At 39.3% G+C, this 12,047-nt stretch overlaps 1 protein-coding gene across 1 annotated transcript in view; it reads right to left on the minus strand.

Moving 5' to 3' along the window:
* usp43a (ubiquitin specific peptidase 43a) overlaps nt 1-12,047 on the minus strand; it is a 131,443-nt gene that overhangs the window by 52,240 nt on the left and 67,156 nt on the right. The window contains exon 6 of the mRNA XM_086296175.1: nt 9,530-9,674. Coding sequence (XP_086152301.1) covers nt 9,530-9,674 — 145 coding nt within the window. The remainder of the gene's footprint in view (nt 1-9,529; nt 9,675-12,047) is intronic.

Below are 12,047 nucleotides of genomic sequence, written 5' to 3' on the forward strand. Positions count from 1 at the left end.
ATCGCGTTGGAGGACACTTCTACAAGCCATGTTTGTGCAAAGCTAAGTGAACTTCATGTCATATTAAATATGATAAGAAAATAATACCCGGGTCCTGTCATTTCTGTCTTACATTTTTCTCTACCTCTGAAACTGAGCTTCTCTTCTGTCTCTGGGAAATACAGAACCTGTACTTTTAGAGATACACATTGCTGTAGGGTCTTTACCTTATAACACTCAGTGCATTGTCATATGTTTTTGTGCTTTGGTGCTATATAAATAAAACTGAATTGAACACATTGTGTTACAAACTGCACAGCTACAGTTTGTGTGTTTGAAATTACTTGCCACGTTACTCTTGTTAATCTTTTTTATTGCACTATACAACTTAAACCCCTTGTTTAAGTTCTATAGTGCGATAAATGATGCATAAATTTGATGTTTAACTTAGTTTGAACATAACAGTGATGCAAAATAATCCCCTCAAATCCGTTAGACCTGAAGTAATGAACCTGTTATGAAAATGTAAGGAGCAAAGATATATACGTTTGAATGTAGAGAACAAAAGTTGTCTGAAAATTTAAATAGTCAAGTAAAATACAGATATATGAAAACTCTACAGGAACAAGGTTTTGTAGTTCTTTATTTCCCACCTCTTAATAAAAGAAATCTAAGGAAAGCAAGCGTGAATAGATGTAAAGCTGAGATAAAGTGCCACCAAAAAAGCGAGAAGGGAGACTAATAAGGCGTAAAAAAGAGCTCAGTGAAAGAACTTCTTTTTGAAACGAGAAAGGAAAAGTCTGCAAAAACACAACACATCTCCGACTTCTAATTCATGTCTAATTAAAAAAAATTATTTAAATCTGACGTATTCTAAAACAATTTTTAAGATGTTAAGAATTATTACTATCAAACAATTAGAGACAGAGGAACATATAACTCTTGCTTCTGAGAGGACCAGAGCAAAAAGCACTTTTAAAATCAGAAAGTAATATGTCCTGTGTGGCGAGCGGTATCATAACCGATATGTCCTGAGGACACTGGGAGAAATACCTGCCAGACTGTTATTCTCACACCTTCATCTATCCCTTATTGAGATGGATAGAGCAGACCCATGAAGTGAAAGAGGTTTTTGTGGAGTAGAAAGTGGGAGGAGTGGAAGGTATCAGAGTGGAAAAGAAAGGAGAGACTGTAAGAGTGTCCAGACCTAAAGGAAAGAACAGTCGTTTGTCATTTGTAAAGAGTGATTTCCAAGCAAAGCCTTCAGGTGTGAGAGACACTTGACGAGTGGAACACTGTATGCCTTCTCGTGTACGTACTGACTTATTTCTGATGTTATAGTAATAACGGGCACATAGAGAGAAAAAGTGAGGAAATGTGGGGAAAGAACAAGAGAATCAAACCAATAACTCCTTGTTTAAGATGCCAGGGTGTACGTGGTATCATTCTCATTGCCAACCGGCTATCAGGTCGACCCACAGTAAGCTATTTGTTGTTGTTATTGCAACAATGTCATGGCTGCTGTAAAATTCTCCTTGTAATCTGCTCTTTGTAATTAAAAGATAAACCCTGAGACTGAAGTGGATGCAACTGAACTAAGTGGAAAAGAGATACAAAAAAGAGGATTATGAGGTGAAAGAAACAAAAACAGAAACAGAAACTGCTCTTGGGAATGGAGGTGGTGTGTACGGCAACATTAATTAAACAACTCAGTCCTGCAGAAGACTCCTCCGGCATTCATTCTCGTCTTAACTCGCCATCCTTTAATTTTTCCTTTTTTTTTTTCTTATCTTATCCTCTCTCACTGGTACTCTATTTATCATTGTCAGTATCTATTTTCCTTTCTTTCCCTAAAAAGTCTCCATCATCTGAATGTTAGGGATGAATCAGCCCTCAGCTACAAAGAAGAGTCGGTAATGAAGGATAGCAAAAGTGGTAATTGCCACATCAGGAGATTATTGAGAGTTTTTTAGACCTGTGAGATGGGTGAAGGACAGATTGTTACACCTGGGAGGACAAAGCAGTCTTTTATAAAGTATGTTACTCTTCCTTACTGTAAGCTTTAACACAGCCTAGCTGCAGTTTGCTTTCATGCAGACATATGCAAGCTTCAACTTTCACATCAAAGTCTGGAAAGCCAATGCTAAATAATGGTATCTGGCTACAGTGTGGTTTGTAGCTGGTGAACACAAATATCTTTAAGATGGTTAAGATGGCATTTAAAAGTGAAAGCCTACAGTGCTGCTTCTAGTATCGACAGAGGATTTGAGTCAGCATTTGCTGGAAATGTGCCCTTGATCATCCCATTACTTTGCAAAATTCAATTCACAGATGAAATGTTTCAGACAAAAGTCAATTAGGAAACACTTCTGCTCATTGCTGAAGTGTAAAAATAAGGTTGTGTGAACACTCCGGCACACAAATGATGAGAAAAGACACTCCTTCCAAGCAGTGCGGGAGCCAGATCAGGGACACGCGTCAGCACAATCCACATACCCGACCAAAAATATCCAGGTGAACCCGCTACCTTACAGTCTTGAGCAAATCTGAGGTCTTGGCAGCAAACACTCATCTGACCACACAATGGCTCAGATGAGAGCAAAGCACCTGAGCCTCATGCCAAGAGCAAAATTACAGATTAGGCAAGCTGCACAGAAGGAACTGAACACACCTGATGCTGCCCTATTTTTTCCTCTCTTCTCTATGTTCCTTCCCTTAAATGCATCCATTTAACCGTCTGTCATATACAGCAGGAAGGCACAACGTTGTGTCAAGAGTGGTCACCGCACAAACCCTATTAAGAGGAACAACACATGCAGACAGTAAAGAGGACGGTATATGAAACGGTGCAGTCGGAGCACAGTCTGCTGCACAAACTTCGTGATGACATAATTTCCAAATCGCCCAAAGTATCTTTTTCTGCATTTTGTCCTGTTAAGCACTGTTCTGCTAATCTTAATCTTATTCTACACTCACCAGCCACTTCATTAATTTAACCTCGCTAGTAGCAGGCTGGACCCTCTTTAAAATGCCTTAATTTTTGTCGTGCAGATTCAACAAGGTGCTGGAAACATTCCTCAAAGACCATGTTGAAATCGTGGCGTCAGTCAGTTGATAAAGGTTTATCAGCTGCACATCTATGACGCAAATGGTCAGGAACAATACTCAGGTGAGTATGACAAGAAAATATCCATCTCCCACTCTATTACACTGCCGCCACCAGTCTGAATCGCTGATACAAGGTAGCATGGATTCATGTTTTTATTTTGGTTACACCAAACTGTCTCAGCAGAAATTGAGACTCATGAGAGCGGCCAACGTTTTTCCAGTCTTCTGTTGTCCAATTTTGCTGAGCCCGTGTCAATTTCAGTCTCGGTTTTTGTTCTTAGCTGACAGGAGTGGCACCCGGTACGGTCTTCTGCTGGACGTGTTCTGCATTCAGAGATGCTCTTCTGCATACTCTGGCAATAACGAGCGGTTATTTGAATCACTGTTGTCTTCCTATCAGCTTGAAGCAGTCTGGCCACTGTCTGACGATGCCAGAAGTCTTTTCTATTTTCTCATTTTGGACCTTTCTCTGTAAACCCCAGAGATAGTTGTGTTCATATAAATGCCTAAATGCACTGAGTTGCTGCCATGTGAACGGGAATATCAACAAATCAAACAACATGGGAGAGCCCTCTTTTGTAAAACATCTATAAAAGTGGAACATAAACAGAAGACTTTTTTTCTGCCCTGCTGACTGGTTACTTAAACATAATTAAGATGTGTTCTGAGCTCATCGTACACTAGATGTTTCAACATGCTTGTGGAAAGATGAAGCATTCAAGCCACCATTTATGCACTGTTTGTGTTCTTCTTAATAAGGCTGCTGAGATGACAGTAGCTCTTATTTCCCACATGAGTTAAGAACACTTTCCAGAGGCAGTTGTGGTGATCAGGGCAGTGACTGTAGACACATGAAATTTCTTTTTGCCTCCATTCTCTTCAGGTTATTTTACATGATGAATTCTATTGGAGGGCCACGAGTTCCCTGATGAATCTTCCTGGAATATATTTGCTTTTCTGCACTTAGTTTGCTTTAGGCGGCATGTAACTGTCTTAATGGAACTGGAAGGAATATGTACTTGGCAGCATTTCATTTGCATGTGTGATGTCTTTGTCTCAGTGCGAGTCTATTTATGTATGTGTTCATAAGCACATACATCTCAGCTCTGCACACGCACAATAATTTGTCTCATCATATCAAAATTATAGTTAATAGTTAATCATAGTAGACAAATTTAAACGGCGCACACCATTTGAAACAATTTGAAACTTTATTTTATGTTCATTTGTTTATACTAGTTTTATTTTTATATTATACAAAGTTGAAATTCCATTTTCATTCAGAGTAGAAGGAAGTCACCATTAGTAGAGTTATCAGTCATTTATTTTTTTTAAAGCTGCATCTGTTTACTTTATTGTCTCTTTCTGTCTTGACTTTTTAATGTACCATTTGCTCGGCCCAATTAAATATTGTCTAATAAATACTGATATTGTTGGATTTTCAATCTAATGTGCCGACCACATAAATAAGACCAGTGTGTATAATCCAGGGGATGCTCTCTTTAATAAAGCCCAGCTGGACAGCCATAGTGCAACACTTGCCGCCCTGCACCTAGCTCAAACCTGGACCTACTCTCTCCCTTTCCCATCACTCTATTTATGTGCAAATTGCCCAGACTGTTAAGGCTGAAATAGGACGATATTGTGGTGCTTTAGACCTAATTGATTTTTCAATGTTTTCTACCGAGAGGCCTCCTGCTGCTGCAAAACCTCATTACTGTACTATGGAGCAGTTTTGATTCAATATACCCCAGAACGTTTACAGATAAAGTTAAACAAAATCCAGCCCAGCACATTCGTGCACACAGCCAGAAAGAAATCCTTCTCAAACCGCTCTCCACTAAACTTGGTTACTTTTCTTGATGTTGAAATTTAGGCTCTCTATCCCTTTTTTTTGTCTTGCTGTTACATGAAGGGCTATTCATTATTCATATATTTATAATGATGATAGAGGAGAGAGAGCTTTTGGGCCTTTGTACCTTCATCATTAGCATCCTAATTACCCTTGTTTTCCCACAAAGAGGAAATGTGGGGAGGGGGAAAATGTTGGAAAAGGACAAGAAAGGAGTCAGTGGCTAATGGAGCCTATTCAAAAACAAGTTATTTGCCAAAAAAACCCCTAAAAATATCACACCTTCATATTCATTTTTTTCCACCCAGAGAAACTTCTTAGTAGCCACTCAGGTGGGTAAACCTAACTGTGAAACAGCTGATCCATCACTTTCGTCCAGACTAAAATATCTGAACAAGTGTTAAAATATTGTCTCCAAATTTTGCGCAGAGACTCTCCCAGAGCCTTCCAGTGTGTCTGCAGACTCTTATTCTGTTCACATTTCGTTCAGACCTAAAATAGAAAACATGGTTAGAGAATTATCTTTCTCACATTTGTAAAGCAGCAAGGTTGGCATAGCAAATATATAATTTTCTGTGTTGCAGAGGTAAAGAAGAAAATAATCATCTGTGTTTCTGACTGCACGTTGAGAATCTGCTGTGCGGTAATTTGCCTTATTAAGTGTTTATTCTGTGCCACTGTGTGCTGTGAAAGCACATTTTCAGTCCACGTTTGCTTGCCTTGCTTCCACCATGAAAAGGTAGCACTATTCTGAGCTGCACCATATAACTTTGCTATAAGTCATCCTACAGCTGTCAGAAGCACGACCGCGAGATAGAGACTCCTGAGAATACATCATATAGGTAACTGCGTTTATGCCTGTGCAAATTTGTATGTGTCAGTATTTTAGTAAAACATAAGCAATAACATAAGTGCTGCAAAGATTTCTGCCAACTGAAACAAATTAGTCAAGAAAATGAGACATGAAATAAGGTTTTTGAGCCTTTGCACTGCTGGTTTCACATTTAATAACCTTGGCAATAAAGTCTATACTCTGTGACAATTACTGTCGGTGTACAAATCCAATTTGGTCACAGATGATCTGGGAAAATTAGCTGCTCTTACGTGCCACAAAACGGTTTTGTTTATCATTTCTGTAAATCAAAGATTAAACCTGAAGGGATGGGACATGCTTGTAGTGTCTATTTCATCATGAACACATGCATTAGTAAGGCTGATCATCTACCACAACTCACTCACAATCTCATAAATAAATTATTTTTCAATTTTGTACCAAGTCCCTAAAACTATTGTTTTTCTGCTCCTACTCCTGCCTGGTGAGATCTGATCCCAATTAAAGTAACTGATAAAAGTGGAATTCATACATGAACCAAACATGAGCCAAACTAATTTGCATCTCTTGGAAGGAAACAAATCTCGGACCTCCGGGGGAGGTTGTTATGTGAGTAAGCTATTCATTGCATTCAGTCCTAAAGGCTTTCTATACAGTCATCTGTTTGCTTCTCGCTGGGCTTCACATTCCCACACAAACTGCAAAACAAACTACATGACAGACAGCAGCAATATCAGAGCTCTGCTCAAAATAATGAATAACTAAATAAATAAAAAAATGTGGCTTGCGTGAAAAGATCCTGTATAAAATTACACCCCATTTCCCTCAGAGCAATCCCTGCTATTTCATTTGAGTATGACTTTCTTCTTTCTTCTTCTCCAGCAATACCTACTGGTTAAAAATCCACATGAGTCCTGTTGAGCAATTTTGCTACCTGCACTCCCCTTCACCCTTTCTCTTAGCGAGCTCCATATCTGCATATGTATCGACACTTGCCACTGGAGCTGAATGATAATCTGAGATCTCAACATAATATAAAATATCTTTCTTTTAACTTTTTTATTTAGTTGTAACGCTGTTTGTTTAAGTTTCGATAAGCCACGAACAACAGTACGGTTTAATTCTCAAAGGTTATGCCTACTGTGATGAAGATTAATGTCCTTTGCACCAGCAGCTCGACTTGAAACACTCCACTCCTTCCCTCTGTGCTTCAGATAATAAAATTTAATTACTCTCCAAATAAAAGCTGCCCTGTATTATTAATGTAAAAATACTTTTTCTAACAACTGACAAGAAGAAATTAAAGATCCATATATCATCTGTTATATCCACAATGTCATGCCGAGGTCTACATGGCAATGAGTGTGTAAATTAATGCAATACATGCTAAGACTCTCCTGTGATTATGAGGCGTGACAATTTATCATTTTCATCTGATGTTCACAAGAACAAAAGTCACTTTGACACAGAATAATTATGTGTGATTCATTACAGATGCATGCCTGCATATATAGGTTTGTACTTAGTGTAGTGCTTCACCTCAAGGGTCATATAGTGTAAGTCTAATAGATTAATCAATTGACTTCTACAGTAGTGCTGTGTGTGACTTTGTTGTGTAGTAAAACCTTTAGATTTCCATAAAATAATAGATTTCAGAGTGAAAACTTTAGGTTTTAAAGTTAGACTGAAGGAGTCCGGGAAATAACCTAATGTCCTCAGAAGGGATGGAAACGTGTGAATGTGTTTTTGACAAACGTTTGTGTTCCTATGCAAGTGTGAGTGAAAACACACTGTATGCCTGCGCCCTCTCCCAGTATTGTGACATTGTTTTGACTGCGAAGTGACAATACAAAGGCCTCCTGTTGAGAAAGTGAAGAGTCTTAATTTTTCATGAGCACTTTGAGCTCTGAAATAAATTATTGATGTCATTCTTTTTCCAGGGGTAACAAAATCTCTCATAATGGCTTTGTTGTTGGTTAACTAGAAGCTGTTCTCTTAAAGTAAGTTGTGGGGTCAGTGGCAGGTGCTGGTTTTAAGTCCGGAGTTGTCTTTTTCGGGGTGAGGTGCTGCGACTGAGAAGGGCAAGCTTGGCTGTGCCACATGACCAGTGAAGTGAGGATGCACCTTTGCAAAGATGTTCTGAGAAAACTGAAGAAAAAAAAGTTTATTTCAGAGTTGGTGAGTGTGACACCTCAGGATAGTAGATCCTGAGGTGTCACACCTCGGGCTTCTAGCTTCAGAGACTCAAGGTGTTTTCACACATAGACTGCATCTCTGAACTTTTGTACATGCTATACATCATTCAACAGAGGTGCACATGAAAATGCAAAAGTCATATCGAATATTAGCTACTCTTTAACCTGCCAGTTCATTAATACAAATGTGATCCCAGATTCCACCAATAGGTGAGAAGCACAACTAATATTCCCCTGTGATCTCTGTTTGTGAATGAGTTTCCTGCCTCCTACGTGCCCTGTCCAGGCAGCTTCCTTACCTAAACCCCATATAGTACTTCCACTAGCATCTAGAGTGGATTACTTCTTGCTGTGTGCTACAAGGACAACTGCGGGAATCATCCTAAGCAAGAAGCGCTTCGAGAGCGCAAACCTGCAGCAGCTCGCTCTCTGTGCAGAATTTAATTTGAAGGGAACATGCAAACGCTACCAAAGACATCAACTAATTCTGATAAAACCTAACAGAAAATGGCTTTAGAAATTCACTAATGAAATGTGCACATGGGAAAATGCTTTATGGTTTTTTCACCACTTCTCCGTACAAATCAAACAGATGAAAGCGGCACAAGACATTATTTGCTCTCAGCCTCACCTAAGATGTGCATTTAGAAGCTTCAAATGTCGATGAAACGAGTTTTAGGAGATGAGTAATCTCTGACTCAGCTTTCTACCTGCAACTCCTTTATGAGACAGAGACATTCCTTGAGGAGACTGCTTATATTTTTTAGCCTTTCTTGGAAGGAAAAAAAAAAAAAAAAAAAAAAAAAAAAAAAAAATAATGGATTGCATTTATATAGCGCTTTTCGAGAACCTCAAAGCACTTTACAATTCCACTATTCATTCACACACTGGTGGAGGCAAGCTACAATTGTAGCCACAGCTGCCCTGGGGCAGACTGACAGAAGCGAGGCTGCCATATCGTGCCATCGGCCCCTCTGGCCATCACCAGTAGGCGGTAGGTGAAGTGTCTTGCCCAAGGACACAACGACCGAGACTGCAAGCAAGAATGGGTGATCAAGAATATAAAAAGCCCCTCTCTTAAGTGTTACCTTAAATGACAAGAGAGAATTTGTTCTTGCCATGATCTGCGACACTCAACATCCTAGGTACAATAATTTAATTTATGTGCGAACAAAAAGATACGACAAAACTCAAAGTTTCTATTTGAATTATGTTGCCGTTCAGACGTGACATGTAATTTCATTTGTTTAGGTGCTATCATGCATAGAGAAACAGAATGAAAGGAAGAATACAAAACACCCTGCGGACAGTGACCCTCTCCTCAACACAGTAAAGTTTCAGCTTTTGAAAAACACGGTGGTTAATGAAACATGAGGACTCGATGGAAGTGAAAAACGGTTACAAGTGTAAGTGCGAATTAGTGTGAATAAAAGTTAATCAAAAGGACCGAGGGAGGCTGACAAAAAGAAAATTGGAAATGAAGAAAAAAAGATAAATTGCCAAACGAGTGTGGGAAGTCAGTGTCTGCAGCGCCTTTGATGGACAGCCTGTTGCCATGGTTACCTGAGTGTTGTGCGGAGCCTCCACGACTGGAGAGTGAAGGAGCCTGGAAGGCATAGACAACATCGCTATCAGCAATTGCAGTCAGGTCGTCTTCATCTGAGAAGGAACGCTGGAACCCCGTGGAATACAACTCCACCAGGATGACCTAGAGAGACGGCACGAGAGAGAAAGATTACCCATGTTTGTTTCTACAAACGTGCCTCATGCAGTGCTTGCACAGCTCGTTTCTTTCGGTTTCCTGCAAGAATGTTTCGGACCTGAAAATAAAGGAATAAACACACACACTGAGTAACACTGCTGATCAGGTACAGAGAGAGATTACACTTTGTGACTAAAACATCAGGACAAACCGTGACGATACAAGCATCTGCAAAGGGGCTATAATTAGTAAAATGTGTTTTCAGCGATGTGTATTTCCTAGTTCAATGTTCAGGAGCTTGAATGACACTGCAACTCACCTTTGTGACTGTTTTATGGATTTAATCACTGAAGTACAAACTGGATAGTTAGTTGTGGTTGGATGAGCCACATGATTGTAGCTTAATTAGCTTGACTCCTGCCAAGAACCTTTAACATGTGAGATTTTCTATGTCCTTTTGCTCGTATCTAACCATGCATGCAGTAAAGAGTGTCATGACACTTACTGCTGACAGAGCAAAATGATGATGATGAAGTGCCTGAAGTCTAAATACAGTACTCAGTTAAATATGTACACTTTTTCTTTTTTTAATTTAGTCCCAACAAACAACATGTTAAAAAACCCCACAAAAGACTGATGATCCTGTGAAATAATTTATGAACCAACAGAGTTGTTATTGCTTTTTAATATAAATCATTTTTATTTTATTTGTGTTTATTCAACATTTAAAAACACCGTAAAACACCAGTTTCACGTCTTTGTGGCATCATGGTAACTGTACATTTTTCCGCACAGAGCAGTGCTATCTTAAATCACGTGATCACATGACATGGCAAGATGATGTCCAATCAAAATCAAAATATTGCGATGATCATATACCTGACAGATGAATAACTGCTTCAATAGGAGAATTTCTGTTGACAACATGTCACTCCACAGTCATCAAATACAGGCAAACACCAAAGAGGCGCCTCTGTTGCGCGATGCAAAAAGCATAACAAATACTCAGTGATGCACAGCTCAAAGCAGTCCTTGAAATCGTACAGCTGCTGTGATGCAGTGAGTGATGTGTGTGTCGATTTATTCTCAGCCCAGCACCTGCCGATACTTTGGTGTGGATGCCTGTGTATTTTTTCCCATGTTATTCCAGGTGGCAGTGCAGTGGTTAGAAATGTAACCTCACAACAAGAAGGTCCTGGGTTTGAATCCAAAGGGGTGCCTTTCTGTGTGGAGTTTCCATGTTTTCCTGTATTGACTCTCTTCGGGTACTCCAGCTTCCACAGTCCAAAGAGATGCATGGGGTTAGGTTAAGTGGTGAATTACCTAACCCCATGCATTACCTGTAGGTGTAAATGTTTGGCTTCCTCTATGTGTCAGCCCTACAATAATCTGTATATGTTTATCTGATCTGCCATTCAGTCACCAGGCTTTCACATAGCTAACACAGAAGACAACACAGATTTTTAATGAAGCAAAATCTTTACTGTGTGAAGTGTGTTTCTGAAGTATTATTGGCTTTTTCAATCCCTAAAAGCTGTTGGACTACTAACAAGAACTAGTGGGAGTTTTGCTGCCCTACACCATCAAGGGCCGGTGAAGAGTGTCATTACTGCTCAGCGCGCCAGAATGAGGTGAAGAAGACACCCTCAAAAAAGGACTAAGCTGAAGCCATAATGTGAAATTTATACTTCACCAGAAGCATTTTTAAAAAGCACTTTTCAGTTTTACAAGAAAAAAGACTAAGGATAGGGGCTAATTACTCGATCTGTTGAATCCAGCTCAACTAAATGTCCTCAACCATCCCACTGCTATTAAAGAGGAGTGCATCTGATTCAGTTTCTTGTCAGTGTCTCACACAAAGTAAACGAGGCACTCGCTGCTAAAAAACAAACAGCACTTTCATGTTTAACTCATATTAATGGTACTTTTTTTCTTTTTGGAAAGCAAACTTTAGATATGGAGCGTCTTTCTGGCTTCATCCTTCCCATGTCTGTCTTGCACAGTGTACATTGTATATTTTCTCATGATGTCTAACAAGTTTAATTGCATGGATGGGACTGACACTGAGCCATATTACAGGGAATAATCCTCCAAATGGAGGCAGCTGCACTGGACAAAAAAAGAGGGAATAATTGCCTGCATGTTAATCTAAGCACTTTGAATCCCCTCTGAATGGGAATCCATCTGTCTTTAAATTTCTTTTTGTCAAAACCACAGAAATGATCACAGTGTTACAATTTTACTTTATTTTATTTCATTTTGTATTTACTTTGTCTTCATCTGTTATAGTTCAGCTGTTCTGCCCTTTGTCTGCAATTCTTTTGTATAGCTTGATGGGCTTATTGTGTAAGTTCTAGTGTATAAAGGTTGATGTACACC

Source organism: Aulonocara sp. 'chitande type north' Nkhata Bay, linkage group LG6, assembly GCF_057382095.1.
Source record: "Aulonocara sp. 'chitande type north' Nkhata Bay isolate Kocher_YH1m ecotype deep benthic linkage group LG6, A_spYH_male_GT1.1, whole genome shotgun sequence".
Lineage (NCBI taxonomy): Eukaryota > Metazoa > Chordata > Actinopteri > Cichliformes > Cichlidae > Aulonocara > Aulonocara sp. 'chitande type north' Nkhata Bay.